Source organism: Anas platyrhynchos, chromosome 2 (genome assembly GCF_047663525.1).
Source record: "Anas platyrhynchos isolate ZD024472 breed Pekin duck chromosome 2, IASCAAS_PekinDuck_T2T, whole genome shotgun sequence".
In the NCBI taxonomy this organism is placed as follows: Eukaryota; Metazoa; Chordata; class Aves; order Anseriformes; family Anatidae; genus Anas; species Anas platyrhynchos.
The window spans coordinates 106,522,712-106,539,984 of NC_092588.1; the positions used below are offsets into that span (position 1 = coordinate 106,522,712).

Below are 17,273 nucleotides of genomic sequence, written 5' to 3' on the forward strand. Positions count from 1 at the left end.
CTTAAAGCATACGAATCAGTAAATCCTCAAAAAGAAAGCCTGCACCTGAGGGTGAAGTTCAGCGAGCGGCAGCGGATCGGAGGAAGCGCTTCCCACCACCAAAAAGGGCTTCCAGGCTCTCTCCATCCCCCACGGTTACCTTGTGCCAGCTCTGGCGCACAGCAGGCTGCCCTCCCTGCTGGCTGCATTCGTTAAGCTGGCAAAACGCACGGGTTTCCCTGCTGGACTAATGAATTCAGCTGGCGTGGTGCAACGCAAACGGCCCAGGAGGGAGAGCAAGATCAAGCAGCCAGCACACGAGAAGGAAGAAACGAGACCTCTCCCTCCTTTTGATTGAGTGTGCGCACACCATGCGGGTTGTATCAAACCGACCCAGACAAACATTCACCTGTGGGCTGTGATGTATTTTGGGGGCAGCCCCGGGGCCAGCTCACCGTGTGCTTACACAGGCGCTGGTGCCAACCCCGACGTGATCCCCTCTCTTGTGCAGCAGCGCGGGCTCAGGCTGCCTGCGGGCTAACCAAGCTCTTGCTGTCTAGGGAGTGGGTTCGGTTTGGATGCAGGACAGCAGAGTTTTTCAGTTAGAAGAAAAAGACAATAAAGCTTACGACTTAATATGAACAGTATGTTACAGGAATGTCATTAATTACGCGACAGTGGAAAAACCAACCACTTCATTGAAAGCAACTGGACTAGTTCAAATTTATTTCTAAAAATCGTGAAGAAGGGATTATGCTTCCCCATGCCAAAGCGAGCCTCCTTTTCCTTACCGTAGCTAGCTTGAGAAGGAACCTCCCAGGGAAATTCTGCTGCTGCTTTACATTTCAGCGCTGCTTGATGATTTCTCCCATGAAGACACAGCCCACTGTTACCATTTCCACCCGAGTGCAAAAGGCCAGTAGATGCTCTGACAGCTAAATCAGTGTCTAACTCGCTAGGTTAAATCCTTGTGGCGCTGAACGGCCTTATCTCAAGCTTGGTCCACACCTTCAGCCGACAACATTTCAAGAGAGGGTGCAAAGCACAAGACACCTTCCTTCTTGGTAAAAAGCACTACTTTAGGCTGTCGCTAATCCTCAGCAGAGATCAGTGGTGGTGCTGTAGATCTGAGCGCACGTTTTGTGCTACACCTTGAGATAGACACCTATCAGCACCAAAACCAAACGTTGAAGACCCAGGAGCAGTCTTAGGCGAGTGTGTTCTTAAACCCAAGAAGGGACGCATAAGTACGGTTACTATTCTTTACTGAAAGACTGCTTCACATATGCAGCGTGTCTGCAGCTAAGTTTCAAAGCCAGTCTATAGAACCGCACTAACAAAATGCAGTTCAGATTTGGTTTTCCCTTACCACACGGTCTAAACCAATTATTCTGACTCAACAAGCACAACGACAACTACAACAATACCTGGTATGAGGATAACAGACTCTGGCATAACCCAGGAGACAAGAAGTTTAAAGTTTTCAGAATTAAGATGATCAAGAAATACACTGCCCATAGCACCAGATGGTCTTTACAGGGCCATTAGCAGTTACCAGATTTAGCAAGATGGATGGTAACATACTTTTATATTTAGGATTTAAGTCGACAACGTGATGCCTAAACTGCCTATCTTATTTCCAGGTATTCTCCATTAAGTAAAACACAATTCATTGCAGCAGTTCACCACCAACCAACGTATTTGCCAAAAGAAACAGCAAACTCCCTATTCCCCCCACTTATTCTAAGTCAATCTGTGCATACGAAGGCACACCACATGCTACAGATCCGCTACCTCCAACAACACGCTTGACTCCCAGCAATGAATTAAACAATATTTTCAGTGCCACTTTGCCTAAAAGCACTCGCAAGCTACAGCTCGCAGGCGGGAGGACACGTTCTGCAGGTCAAACACAAGCAGGGGCAGGCCAAGTCCCACAACAGCTTCTAAAAGATGGTTAAATGCCACTCGAGGGCAGCTCACTGCTTGATGCTCATCGTCCCCGTGCCCAACGCTTTCTAGTGCAGAAGAGACGTTACAGGTAACCTGAAACACATCTCACAAACTGAAGTACTTCCTGACACAAAATGTAAGTCCTGGCACTTCGCAGTAGCACTCCAGAGTAAATCACCATTTTGTAACACGAGAAATGGAATTACATTTTTTAAATAACCCTGGTGGATATAAAAGATGTCAGAGTACTCTTACGCTCCTTCTGAACGACCTTTCCTATCCATGCTGATCTACAAACAGAGCTGACAACAGCTTATGCGGGTTTGCAAAACGCTATTATGTCAAGCCTGTCGTACATTCAGTACTTTTTCTTATAAACTATCTCAAACATGCAAGCTAAAACCAAGTAACCAAAGAGTCACCTTCAGCTATTTTCTACGCTCCCATTAGGTTTCAGCAAAACTAAACCTTTCCTACTTTCAAAGCATCACACACAGACGTTGCCTAGCGTGTAACTTACACCACACAATGCAACCGCATCAGCAGACCCTGCAATTAACTAGGGCACGAGAGTTTTTTTAAAGCGTGTTACATTTGCCCCTGCTGCATGCACTCCCTAACAAGATGGAAGAGAAGCTAAAATGCTGAGTCTCAGACACAGCTGCGTTAGCTGCAGCAGCAGCTAGGGTTACATTTGTTGACATTCAGGGCTAACCTTCTGAAGCTGCAAAGGTGATGCAGGCTCACCTCAGCTGCAGGGCCGTAACCTCCAGTCACCGGAGGCAGCAACATCCTTCCGGCCACGTGCTTTCACCACAGCTCAGCTGACAGAACCCAGAGCAACTCACAAACGTAAGCCATGGCTCGAAATACTTTTCTCTTATGGGTAACCAAGAATTGCTGTTGCACAGAGATTTTTTTTAGGGACCCTAGGCTATGACATCTGCAAATCTCTATATAATCCACAGCTTTGTAAGGTAAGTTTAATAACAAATACTAAACAATTGCAGAGTTGGAATTATCATGCATCTGGCACAGTTGAACAGCTTGCATCTTTGGCTGGTCTTGGAGATCACCAGACCTGCACCTCTAACAGAGGAAGGAGCCCTGAGACCCAATTGCTTCAGGAAAAGTTTGATTCAAAACACAGCTATAGCTTAACAGCAAAGTCAGCGAGCTTTCGGGACACACTCGCACAACCCCTTCCAACAGCAGAGCTGTGGAGACAGTCATAAACAACCTTGGCAAGGACAATGAACATTTTCTGCTGGCACAGGTATTTGCAAAGCCAGCACATGTGGTAAAACCATAGCTGTAGGACCTTAGTGCATGCTGCTCGTACACGAGCAGGCACTTTTTTTGCAGCAAAGGTAAAGCTTATTATGAATTTATGCTTACTTTAAAAAACAGCTGGCGATCGCAACCAAGCCAAACACACACAATGACACGGTAAGTAAATGCAAAGCGCAGTTATAAGTTACAGAATCTCAAAGGAAACTGCCCCCCAGAACGTCAGTGTTACTGCCCTAACAAAACCACTTTAGTGCTGTGCTAATTCCTAGACAGTGAGCAGAATAAATACTTAAAATCTCTGCTTGTCAAAAGAGGGGAAGGTATCTGGAACCTCGCCCACAACAACACAGAAAAGCAAATAGACTTGAGAGGCTCTTTTAATTAATAAGTATTTTTGTAAAGCAACCTAGAATACCACAACGACAAACACTGTATCAGCAAGTTGCAAAACGACTTACGCTTCAGGCAAAGTCAAACACGCCAGTTCATACTCACCTTGGCTCAATTTTAAGATGACCCAACCGACTTGGCTTGAAAGGGTTCAGAGAGTACTCACCCAGTCCCTAACAGAGCTGAAGGAGTACTAGCCTTCCTCCAGACGTGGTGACAAACAGCTGTGAAGAACGCTAGCTTCAAGTGGCTAGCAAAATTACTATCTCTTTGGCTTATAGAAGTGTATTTAAATCCTACCTTCACTAAAAAGGTAGGTAAGACCTGGAGGGCCTAGGCATAAGGAGAAAGCAGGTCAAGGCTTTTAAGAAGCACTGTAAAAAAAATACAGAATGTAGTAGCACAAAGGAACTGTGCAAGGGAAAATAATAAACGTGCCCAAATGTAGGGCCGTTGGTCATGAAACTGAAGAGCTGAATTATTTAACAGATAAAAAGTAATAAAAGTTTTGCCTAATTGCTAAAAAAAATCTTAATTAGAAAAATATTACAGACACTAATTCTTGAGCTTCAGACACGTATTTTATGCTACAAAAAGCACAGAGGAGTTTTTGTTATGTTCTCTTAGCAGCATGTACCACGAGAGGTACATTGGGGAACATCTCCCGGCTTCTATCGTGACTGCATAAATACGACTACCCAACGTTTCCTAGTTGTACGATAGCTACACAATAAATATTGGATTGACGAAACAGAACATCAAAAAGATGGCAAAAAAATTCTGCAGTTTTGCAGTTCAACGAGAGTAAAATGGAAAATTGTACCACATTAACAAAAGAGACGACTTGCTCAAAAGTGGTCTGGAAATAGCAAGCTCAGAGAAAAGTCTCTTAGCTGCGATCTCGAGGGCAACCTTGCCATTTACAAAAACTAAAAAACTGTTTTTCGGCAAGCAAAAAGAGATGTTGCACTCTCTCCTCGCAGTCTTCTGAATCAGCAGCTCAGCTCCTCCACAGCAGGGGAGCAAGAACCAGCGCTAATTACCGGCTGGAGGAATAAATAACGCAGAGGAAGTGATGTGCCGCCAGCAGATGAAGGCAACGTGCGGTGTCCCAGCTCACACAGGCATTTATTTCATCCGCTTTAAAATCTTCTGTCCTGAGACAACGCTCACTGCTATTGTTTTTCCCCAACACTGTCACGACAGCAACAAAAATAGGAATAAAACGGTATAGCAGTCACATTCTGCAGTTTGTGGTACCGCTGACAGGACTGCCAGCCTAAATGGGAGAAAACCGTCAGTATCCCAGTTTAGAAAGTTCTTCCCCACCAGGATACGTTTTTTGCTTTGGGTGGCAGTAAAAAGCCAAGCTGTATCTTTCAACACCTGTTCTGCCAATACAATTTGATATTGCTGCGACAGAGACAAAACCTCTGCAGTCAGTTACCAGCCCCTTCATTTAAAAGAATCTTTACACACAGTTTAAGCAACTCTTAACAGCTACAAATACTTAGCTCCAAGTGCTAACTTACTCCTACACCAGAAGGAGCAGGGAGATGCATATAAATATTAACACAATCACCTCAGCAGATTTCAAGATGTAATTCTGTCGATAAGAATTAAACCCATAAAGTCACACTTGCATAGCTAGCTCCCTATGGATGTTGTTTAATACATTTCAGAGTTTTATAAATTACTATTTCCCTGCTTCAGGTTAACATGAACTAATTTACATTACTCAATAGGATATTCTAGGAACTCTTCAGCATGAGTTTCAAGATTTCCTCCCAAAATAAACCCGGCAGCTTGCAAGACTCCTTCTGCCCACTGCCTGCAGTCACTGCACGCCAAGAAAATCCCAGGCATAAATCAAACAATCATTTACAACTGGCCCACCTTCAAGACAGAAGCAGGTGAGAATGTAATGACTTAGGCATTGCTGCATAGAGTTTAAATTCCTCATCCTGCAACTGCTCTGCAGTCTCACATGGCTCTGTAAAACTCGCCCATCAGACAGAGGTGCTATCTGATCGGGACATTCAACGAGTGGCTTGCTGGTAACACCAGGAGCATAAGACCAATTAAAAGCATGTAGCAACTTATGCTGGTTTCTTCAAGGAAAATGTTTGGATTGTTCTCTTGTATACCAGCGGAGCACATCTACGTTACGAGTGTGCACTGGCATACGCACGTGTAAGAAAAATAAAAAAGCCAGCAGAAGCTTCAATCTACAAATCTGACAGCCAATATGAAAAAGCTCTGATGTGAAGCTTAACACGAACGGTTAAAGAAACATTTCAGGTAGAACTAAGTAGTGATTTCTCATGCCTGAATCTGCCTGCACGAGTTTAAAAGCCCGAGAGAGTCAAACTTCTCTGACATTTTCATTTGAATGATTAATAATCAAATAAAAAAAATAACCCCCAAAGTTAAGCTAGCCTCTTCTCCTCCTGTAGGGAAGCTGCTTAATAAGTGAACAATGCGAACAGTCATCCCAATCATGCATCCACACGAGTAACGCCTACCTAAATGGCTGGGGCAACCCAGCACTTCGGAGCACTTCTGGCCACATCCTGCAGATGAAAGCCCGGCGTTGGACACAGCAGCTCCCTCGCCCTCACGTGCTCGGCTCTCAGGGCACAGATGCAATTTCAACCCAGGTGCCCAGGCTCCTTACACCATACAGAAGCAGGATGGATATTTCAGCATGAAATGGCTGAGGAAATGGGTAGCACGCCAAGCCCAGCATTATCTCAAGTCAGTGCAATCAGCACAGAGCCATTAAGAAAGCTGTCCACAGGAAGGACTCCTAAATTCTACTCCCAGACTGCCTAACCCAGAAATGCAGAAAGCTTTTTGTTTCTGAGCATTCCCAGCCCAGAAACCTTCGGGGTGGGTGAGCCTATACTACCTGTACCTAGCAGCGCTGTTACTTGTTGTCAGTTTAATAACACAGCTGCTGATGGTGCCCTTTTTATAAGGCAGGATGGTAGCCCTGAAGGGAAAATACCACAGCTTAGTTCCTTCACTGGTGGGGCAATCTGTATCCATATCTCCATCTCCTAGGACACTACACAAGCTGCAAGTCACGAGTGCTCTCTTCCAGACAGCGTCTGTTCACCTCTCCTATTTCACCCGGTTTAAAAAAAGGCACTCGATTTAAAAACAAACAAACAAAACCATAACGAAGCGGGGCTCTAAAGTTTAGTCATCAGGCATACGGGCAGAAAAGGGCAGGAAATGAGAGGCTTTGGATGCTTGCTGTAAGCAACATCTAACATTAAACGAGCACAAAGTTCTGAAACCAAAGGCCAGAACCTGCACGTCTCCTTTCTTGGAGGGCAACATTTTCTTATCCATCCTCTTTCTGGCTCAGTGAATCATGCGTTCTTTTTCTGGATAGTAACACGGCCTCAACCAGGAGAACTGAAGATAACACACAGCTTGACGACTGGGATACTTGCCTGGGACGTGGAAGATGTAGGTTGATCGCTCCAGGCAAAACAGGAAGCTGAAGTAGGGTCTACCACATTCTGAACAAACGCTTTAACTCATAGTTTTTAAAAAGCAGCAGCACCTCCTCTTGCAAGAGCCTCCTAAAGCTGTTGCTGTATTTTGGAGGAGACTGACTCTGCAGCTCACATCGGGTACGATCAGAGAATTCCCACCCGACCAAAACCCCAGGACCTACAGTTAAATAATATTCAGCAAGCTGACAATCATGAGCTAGGCATCCTGCTGATCATCCCTCCTGCAGTTAGGGGGGAAAAAAAAAAAGAGAGGGGGTAAAAGGCTGGGTAAAGCGATAAGGGGGATAGTGAGGGGCCGAGGGGGTAACTAGGGGGGTAACTAGGCAGTTGCGGGGGGTTACTAAGGGCAGTAACTAAGTGGTTTAGGGGGTAACTAGGGGGGTACGGGGGTGGCTGGAGCGTGATTAAGGGAATAAAGGGGGAAAGTAAGGCGCTGAAGGGGTAAATAAGTGGGTAAGGAGGTGCCTAGAGCCATTGAGCCTGCTCTGAAACCCCCAGGAAAACATCCTGCAAAACTAAAGAGGTATTATTATAATGTACTATGATGCAATAAAACTGACACACTTAGCTACTGACTTCAGCAATCTCAGTCACAGCAATTAATTTAAGAGTCACTTACCTTTTCTTGTACACATCTGGATAAATAGTGTAATCCTCTTTCCCTTCTCATTTTGCCGCCTCCACTACTCATTCCTGAGGACAGACCATTGGATGCGGCAGTACCGAAGTTGTAGCTGGTCACATTTCTCGTAGTTTCACATTTCACACCGCTCACATTTCTGTAGCTGGTCACACAACAGTACAGAAGTTGGGAGGAAAAAAAAAGAGAAAAAAAAATTAATCAGACCATTTTTTTCAAGACATTATAGCTGTTATTAGTCCTAGAATTGAAACCTGCTAACCAGAAAAAAATAAAGCTGTCTCACAAGTTGCTACATGCTGGTAAATACTTGATGTTCTAAATCGGAAAATCTTTATTAACAGCAGCAATGAAAAGGACATACATAAGCGCACCGTTCATACGGGAACAACGACTAAGCCAGAAGACCTGAAATAGAAGAGCTGATTTAGATTGCTATTTTCCAACGCTTCCTTTAAACAGGACTGGTTCTCTGATTCTGTGATGAACATGCATCTTTGCAAGGATATAAAAGAACAACTCACGAAAATATAGAAAGAGTGCTCATATGCATACACACATGGGACACGCTGCCAACAGCTATGATAGAACAGAGAGGCCGCAGACTTGTGTGGCAAGGTAATACAGCATAAGCTTCAGAAGCAGCTCTGGCTTTCATGTGGCCATCAGCAGCAACAGCAGAGGTGTTTGGGTGTGCCAACATTCCAGTCTTTTCAGACATGAATAGAGATCCCTTTTGTAAGGCACACAAAGGCATTTTTCTGTTACTTAGAAAAGCCTAGACCAAAACCAGAAAGATTTCCTCATCTCAGTGGAAACAGGGAAAAAAATATCCCAAACCAGAAGTGAAATAGGGAATAGCACTAATAAAAGCACTATGGCAAGAAAATGAAGTCTGCCTGGAAAAACTGTGACATCAAAGCTTATCTTGCAGCCAATCAGGAAGTACAAAAGTGCATTAGATCACACTGGAAGACACCAGCTCAAACTTCCAGAAGACTGAGGAGGAGAACTGGTCTAAACTTGTCAAATACTTGACAACAGCCTGCTTAGCACTCTGACTGCATAGAGGAAGACAGATCCCTAAGGCATATGCTCAGACTTTTCTCTAATCCAAACTGTCAATCAATTAGAACACTGAAAAAAAGTCTTACATCAGAATAGGTCTTTATTCGGACAAGTATCCTTTGCCCATAATAGCCCATATTCCTCTTTCTGTTAACGCCTGTCAGCTTCAAGGGGGCAAAGACAGTTGTCAGCCTTCAAGCAAGTCTGATCTACAATTGGACTCAGGCTTAACAAAAAAAATTATATATATATATATATGTATACACACACACACACATATATAGCATTGGTGGGCCAGAGATTTACTGAATATTCCAACTCAGCTGTCCAAAGGGACTCTTGCCAGCAGATCATTGTGGTGCTCCTGCTCCAGAACATGGCACCCAACAGAGACCAGCACCACAAAAAACACTACCACCACTACCTACTCTACAAACAAAAGGTAGGGCACTGCAATGGACTGTGTGAACGCAGTATGAGTTTTCTGGATCTCCTTCCTAAATGGAGAAGTAGAAAGGAGTGCTAACAAAGATAATTCAGAACAGTTTGAAAAAAACATAATTAAAACCCAGCAGCTGTTTGCACCTGTACCAGAACCTTAAAGCCAGTCGCTTCCACCCCTAAAAAGGCGGTGGTTGTGAAGTCGAACTTTTAGATGCCAAGACAAAAACGTTGAGTTCTTTCTGCAAGCCAAAGAATGCCCACGGTCACATAAGAATTGCTTGGCAGATGAGCAGAGTCAGCAAAATTCCCTGCTACTGTTCTTGGAAAAGAGCAACCCCCTAGAAAGGTAGGGTGCAAAATGTCCTAACTCAAGCGTTATTACCCCAAACACCATTTGCCCGGAAGGGAAAGCCATCAATATTATCTGGAGGATAACTCATTCTAACCCTAACCAACTAACTCATTAATTAACATCCTAAACCAAGAAAGCAGTATAACACAAAGCAGTCTCCTCAAGAAGAAGTTCAGTTAATTCTTCTGGATTTAGTTTTTTTATTTTAGAGATGAGTTAGCATTTGGCCTCAAATGATTCTAAACAACACAGGGTCTTCATGTGAACTCAGAGCAAACAATTAACTTCATCATGAAAGGAGCATTAAAAATAAATAAATACTAATAAATCTTCTTCCAGGTTTTTGCTTAAAAAATAAAGAAAAAAAAACTGTGACTCACTTCGCCTACTTTACCTTCTGAAGAATACTTCAGAAAGAATCATTCCATGAGGACAGAGCTTTCAAACTCCCAGCAATTAACTAGCTAAAACTAATAGCTTTTCCCCTAGGGAACATTAAGAGGGACAAATTGTTTTGTTATAAATAAACTGACATACAAACTATGAAATAGCTGTCACAGCAAAATTTGTAACACTAAAGATTTAGTTAAACTACAAAACGATCCCTATTTCCTAGAGAAGGAAAAAATTAGGCCTCCAAAAGCACAGAGCCTTTCCGTGGATACAGCATTATAGCCTGCCTTGTTTCCCATCTTCACATCCTACTCAGAAGATAAACTTGGCATAAAAAGTGGTGTATCAGTCATGTATCAGTCATTTTATTATTGTTCATCTTCATTCTTTTCATAAAAGCAACAATTTTCTCAAAGTTACACTGGTCTTCAAACACAATCTGGACTTCGCTGTTCCCTCAAAATACAAAGTTTTCCTTGCATTTCCCATTCCTTTTACTGACAACTGTCACCACCTTTCCAAAAAGGCAAGCATGCAGACTGTACTGAAAAGGAGATTTCTTTCTTCCTTCAAGTAAGTTTTAAATGAATAAATGTCATACCTTCCACATTGTTCTGCTTGCTGTTTCACAGGCGAAGTCTTCTCTCTCATCCACTGCAAGTTAAATTTATTTCAAGATTTAGCTGAATAGATACAGAATACACAAAGTACTCAAAACCACTTATGTGTTGGTGTTGGTTTTTTAAAATTTATTTATTTTTAATTTTATAGCACTGAATACGCCTCACCTACTTAACCTTGTTCCCTAATTCAGCATTGTGGATGCAGTTCAGTTAAACTTTGGGGCTAAAGTGAGCATCACTGCTTCACTCAGCACTGAGGACAAACTGATAGAACACTAAATCAAATTTGTCAAATTCTCTACCAAAGAAAGTAATTATTTTAAACAACATGACAAAAATTGTGTACATGTGGGGCCGAGTTTACCAGCCCCATAAAAGGGACATACTTTTCTGTTTTCTATCATTTATTATCAACAAGCAAGCAAAAAAAAAAAAAAAAAAAAAGTAAATTAGATATCCCAGGAACTTCAAAGCTGTTAACTACACTGTCTAGTGCCCAGGCACCTTCAGAGCTTAGCGATAAGAGACGGAGGGTTTGGTGGGCTGTAATTCTGATCACAAGCACACAAAACAGATCTATTTCAGTACTTCTACAAACTGACTTATTGACAAAAGTTGTAGGGGGAAGGATGAGAAAAACAGCCGGTAGGGATCAGAATCAGAGGTATAACCTCATGTTAAAATCGCCTCCATCGCTTTCGTGTCTCCCCAACTGCGTCACAGAGAGACAATTCACATTAAAGCACAGAGCCTTCTGCAGAGCGGGCATCACATTGAAAACAAACTGAAATCAATTGACAAATGCTCTAAGCAAGCTATTTACCCAAAGTTCATCCTGTTATGTTACGGGCATTTGCACGGTTCATATGGCTACAAAGTTATCAGCTATAATAAATAATATTAATAAATATAATATTATAATAAATAACATAATAAACGCACACGTATAGCGTCTATCAGTTTGCCTATTTATCAAATCATTACAATTTTTTCCCCGATAAGTTGCTGTTAATTTGATCTGCGTTGGATGTGCAGCATCCGTTCTCTGTGCAGAATCCCCCAGATATCCCCAAGCACCTCTTTGCTCTGGCACACTGCTTCAATAAACCTACTGGAAAACACCCAGAGATAACAGGCAATAGCAAAGTTGGAAAACCATCTCCGCTGATTATTAATTCACCTGTAAGGTTTATCAGTTACCTACGCAGCGTCGGCACACGCGAGATACGACACTTTCAACATTAACGTGTTGCTGAAGCCCGAGGTTTCAATGTTTGCTCTGTAAGCGTGGGGAATGTTTTATTGCCCTTCCAGGCCAGCTTTAGATGGACTAGACTGATTGTCAATATACGGTGTAAGGGACTTGGCACTTCTGCGAGTGATAAAAACCTAACTGAGCAGCTATCCACGCATAGTGCTCCCTCGGCTTTGCATATGATACTCAGTTACGTTGCTGATTTCATAGCGGAGAGGTTTTGGCTGAACGAACACGTGCAGAGGGCGTCTGCAGAGCACCTCTCTGGGCGCCTGACATTTCTTCGCAATGAGCTGCTGGCAGGGATCTCAGCGTGTCCCCCCTCCAGCACGGGGATTTTCACACCCTGAATTTACAGAATTTGCATTCACCGTCAACCTACCGGACCCTCCCGCACGAAGGAGAAGTAAAGCCTGGCAGGTAACGTGCAGAGAATTTACGAGGGGGCGAGGCGGGGTGCAGGGAGTGGGGAAAGCCCTGGAGGTCCTGAGGGCAGTGGGCTGGGGATGAAAGGGAGGGTGAGGAGGGGGGTAAAAGGCTGGGTAAAGCGATAAGGGGGATAGTGAGGGGCCGAGGGGGTAACTAGGCAGTTGCGGGGGGTTGCTGGGGGGGGGTAACTAAGGGCAGTAACTAAGTGGTTGAGGGGGTAACTAGGGGGGTACAGGGGTGGCTGGAGCGTGATTAAGGGAATAAAGGGGGAAAGTAAGGTGCTGAAGGGGTAACTAAGGGGGTAAGGAGGTGGCTAGGGGGTGATTAAGGGGATCTGTAAGGGGCCGAGGGGATAACTGAGGGGGTAACTAGGCAGTTGAAGGAGTAACTAAGGGGATAAGGAGGTGGGTAGGGGGTGATTAAGGGAATAAAGAGGAAGTTGAGGGGGTCAGGAAGGGGCTGAAGGCGTAACTAAGGGGGGTTAGTAAAGGGTTGGGGGGGTAACTGGGGGGGTAACTGGGGGGGTAACTGGACAGTTGAGGGGGTAATTAAGGGGATAAGGAGGTGGGTACAGGGCAATTAAAGGGATAAAGGGGCGGGTGAGGGGGTCAGGAAGGGGCTGAGCGATAAGTACACGGGCAACCGAGGCGCTGTGGGGCAGGGCCCGCTGCGTGGGGGCCGCTCCTCACCTGCCTAAACCGGGGGTAGGGGGCCCTCGCGGCGCCCCAACGGTGGCGCCGCCTCTTCATCTTGCTGCCAGCCGCAGCAACTTCTCCTCCTCCTCCTCCTCCTCCTCCTCCTCCTCCTCCTCCAAGCGCTCCGGCTCCGGCTCCGGCTCCGGCTCCGGCTCCGGCTCCCGCTCCGGCGCGGCCGCACCGCCACCGCCGCCGCCTCCGCCGCACCCGCCGCCGGCCGAGCCCTCCGCGGCCGTTCCGCCGCCGGCCGTTGGGCCGCCCGAGGCCATGCCGCCGCGCCCCTCGCTCTGTGCCGTCACACGCCCCCCGCCCGGTCCCGGTCCCGGTCCCGTCCCGTCCCTCGCCCTCCCCGCTCCGCCGCTCGCCTCACGCGGCCAATTGGGGCAGGCGATGGCGGCTCCCGTCAGCGCGGTGCGCGCCGCGCCTCACCCGCCCGCGACGGCCCCGGCCCCGGCCCCGGCCTCGCGAGAGGGGAGGGAGGGGAGGAGGAGGCGGGGCCGCGCGGGAAAGCGCGAAGTGAGGGGACGGGGACGGGGACGGGGACGGGGAGGGGAGCGGGGCTGCCTCACCTCAGGGATGGCGGCCTCGGGGAGCGGCCGCCATAAGAAAAGCCGGCCCGGACAGCACGAGAACGGGGCTAAAAGACGGCCGCGGAGCCTCCCCGCCCCGTGGTGCCGAAGGCTGGGGTGCAGCAGCACCGCGCCGGGGGTGGGACAGCGCCACAACCCCACAGTGCTCGTCAAAAAAGCCCCCCACCGATAACCAGTAACCCCCACACCGATAACCCGCAACCACACCAGTAACAAAAAAAGACCCACACCAGTAGCCCCCACACTGTTAACCCAAGCACACGCAGTGTTTGAGGCTGGGTTCGTGGCCGCCTTGGTCCAGGAAGCGATCGCCACGCTGAATTCTACCATGTGGCACGGGAAACATAGGCACTGTGACGGATTTTCACCACAGAAAATAAACGAAAGTGGTAACGGGGTACACATTGTGCCCTTAATAACACGCATCGGGCAGTGAAATCACTGATTTCCACACCAACGTGCTCAGGGAATCACTCTCAGCCCCCTCCTGCATTGGACATGGAACAGCTGGGCCAACAAAAAACACTTCCCTCCCTCACCTACACCAAACCTATTAAGGCAACCCTATTAAGATAACGTGATTTTTCTCCTCCAGATCAGTGTCAAAGGCAGCTACGCTATGTTTGCTCATAAGTTCAAATGCTGCTTTATTTATTTATTTTAATTCCATTTTTCTTATTTAGAAGGATTTCCATAGGGTGACGGGCCTTTAATGACACTCATGACTCAGAAATATTTGCCGATGCAGTCAAACGGTGTCTATTAACGTGAGTCACTCAAGTTAATTGATTAATTGAAGTTAATTGGACCCTCATTACAAGTCACATGTTAGGGACCAGCCTCTCAAAGGCCAAAAAACAGCACTGATACTTCACATTGTTTCTGCTGGGCCAACACATCTGTAGCACTACCTTTTCAGTTGACAACACAACGAGTGTTTCCACAAAGTACTCGATGCAACCTAACTACTGTGTTTGGTGATGCAAAGCAAGCCATGTCAAAGCAGGCACACACCTGTGTTGTCGACGGAAGGAAGACACAAGCACTCAATATGAGTGATCAGTATGCTTCAACTTTACTAGATAGCTCAGTCGATATATATTCGGTACAAGATAATTAGCTCATACATGTTACAAAAGCTAAGCTCATGATTGATTATTGCTATATCCTGTTAGTGCAGACAGCTATAACCACAAGTTCTCTTTTTAGAGCTAACTATAGCCCCAAGGACACTGTATTCCTTGCTCCAAGGACACTGTTCTTCTATCCCTTTTACAGCTGTCAGCTGCAAGCCTTATGTTTTACGGTTAGCCTAATCTTATACTAGCGGTGTGCGGTATTTGGCAAGATCGCCCTCATCTAATTGCTCAATGTTTATGTGACCTCTACCCTCAAGCCATTCCTCTACAATTCCCCCGTTTTTATTTTGGATCAGAAAAACCTTCTCCGATAGCTGTTCAAGCTTTCTGGTTAAGCAACTAAAGATTATTTTCGCGGCAATTATGATTAGTATGATTATTAGCAAGATGCGTAAACCTTCTCTGATCAGTCCCATAAACCAACCTCTGATATTGCCGAATAACCTCCTAAATATATCTTCAAACCAGTCATTCTCTATCGTAACCTTCTGAGTGTGAACCTTTAGCCACTTAAGCTGGCCATGGATTGATCGGCCATGATCCGAAAGATTAAAGCAACACATTCCCTCAAAGTCTTCACATCCATGTCCTTGTGCTAATAGCAAAAAATCAATAGCAGCTCTATTTTGCAGTACGGCATGCCGCAAGCTGTCCATGTCTTGTGACAATTCAGTAATTATTTCTGTTGTAACATTTGATTGCTTAACAGCCCAGCAAGCAAGCTTTCCTAAATTAGTCATAGCGTGAGCAACTGCTACTCCTGGCGCTAAAGCCGCAGCGAAAATCCTTTTTGCGGGGCCCCACAACTGCACATCATCTTTACAGTCAGACCCTAATGTCGTTAGACTACGCTTGGATCGTTTATAAATCTGCATTGCTCGAGTTAAATTTAACCATTGTTGATCGTGTAGATTAGGAGCGAAAAGTGTTAGTCGGCCTATGTAACAGGGACCCCCCATTGGGTTAGCTGGTACTCCCTGCCATGCCCTGTCCCCGCAAATTAAGAATATTCCCGGGGGTAATGCCTTAGATCCCCGAAGACCAACCCGAGCGGTTACCCTGGCCCCGAACACAGTGACATTGTCGCTGCTGTCATTATACCCACAGTATGGTCCCTCTGGATCAAACCCATATGTCTTGCTTGTAATATTGGTCCACTGTCCTCGCTGGCCTCCAGTCCTTAGTATAAAACATGTTCGAGTCCAGTTTTGGCTGCTATTACCAACGGCCACCGAACCCAAAAGGTCTAATTCTTGCGGGTCCCAGGGCAACGTTTTATGTAATCTTTTTAGTAGTGTCACCACATTGTTTGCTGTCGAATCATTCTTACAAATCAGATTCTCAATTGTTCCATCTCCGGTAAACTTAGTGCCATTACAATAATAGTAAAAGGAACCCGCGCTTACATTAACATATTCTTTGAACAATGATTGTAACTCCGTAGGATCTCCAATGGGGACCCCAAAAAGACAGGTTCAGAAGGGGTCTCTGGCAGTAGCCAGGGACAGACAAAATGCCGATTGACCTGTTTGATTAGCCCAAGTGACCCACATATTGTCATGTGGACTGATCTTTGTTATGGTGTGTACGTAAGTCATGTAACAGTCTGTACTTTCCGGATTTCTTCTTTATTACAAAATCGGAGTATTCCAGGGGCTGGTAGATAATTGTAAGTGTCCTTGCAGGTACTGCTCCTTTATCAGTTCATGTGCCTGTATCAGACTTTCCCTTTTTAAAGGCCACTGCTCCACCCAAACAGGCTTCTCAGTTTTCCACCTGATAGGGATCGGGAAAGTCCAAGCAATGGCCGCATCTATAAAGGGCAGGCATTCATGTGATCAGTGGTTAACACCACTCCCATTTGTGCTAGGATGTCGCGACCTACCAGGGCATGCACTCCATCCGGGAGTGGTAATATAGAGACTGTACATTCCACTGTTTTGTCCCCCAATGTCCATTGTAGGGGTGGGGATCGACGAGCAAAAGTCATTCCGCCGACCCCGCTGATGGTTGTACTTGTCTCGACTGTTGGCCAGTGCTGAGGCCAGTTCTCTGTGCTGATGATTGATATATCAGCCCCAGTATCCAATAGGGCGTTGACTCTTATAGTTTCCCCATTGTATTTAAGGGTGACAGGCCTTCGTGGTCTTTGCTGTAGTCCCACCGTTAGCATGGCCATTCCACCTGTGGATCCAAATGCTCCTTTGTTGCGCGGCGCTTCTCTTGCAGGTGGAATGCTGGCCGCTAGATGGGGTAGCGGTATTAGCTGTGCTATGCGCGTCTCCTTTGGAATAAATACCGGCGGAAACATAGCCGAAACAATTATTTGTATATCCCCGGTATAATCTTTATCGATTAGTCCTGTTAGCACTTGTATTCCATTTAAAGTGGCAGATGATCTTCCGATAAGCAAGGCACCCACGGGCTCGCCGTTAATTTTCACGGGTCCTATCACACCGGAGTTAACCCTTGTTGGTTTAGAGTCCCATAATGTAACATT

General features: G+C 45.7%; 1 protein-coding gene across 22 annotated transcripts in view; it reads right to left on the reverse strand.

Annotated features, from left to right (window-relative positions):
* The window catches only part of LOC113841966 (uncharacterized), a 239,863-nt gene that overhangs the window by 177,216 nt on the left and 45,374 nt on the right, over positions 1-17,273 (reverse strand). For all 22 annotated transcript variants that reach the window (XM_072034008.1, XM_072033995.1, XM_072033994.1 and 19 more), the window contains 2 exons: positions 10,644-10,696; positions 7,765-7,930 (listed from right to left, as the gene is read on the reverse strand). In XM_072034008.1, the coding sequence (XP_071890109.1) occupies positions 7,765-7,930; positions 10,644-10,696 (219 nt within the window). The remainder of the gene's footprint in view (positions 1-7,764; positions 7,931-10,643; positions 10,697-17,273) is intronic.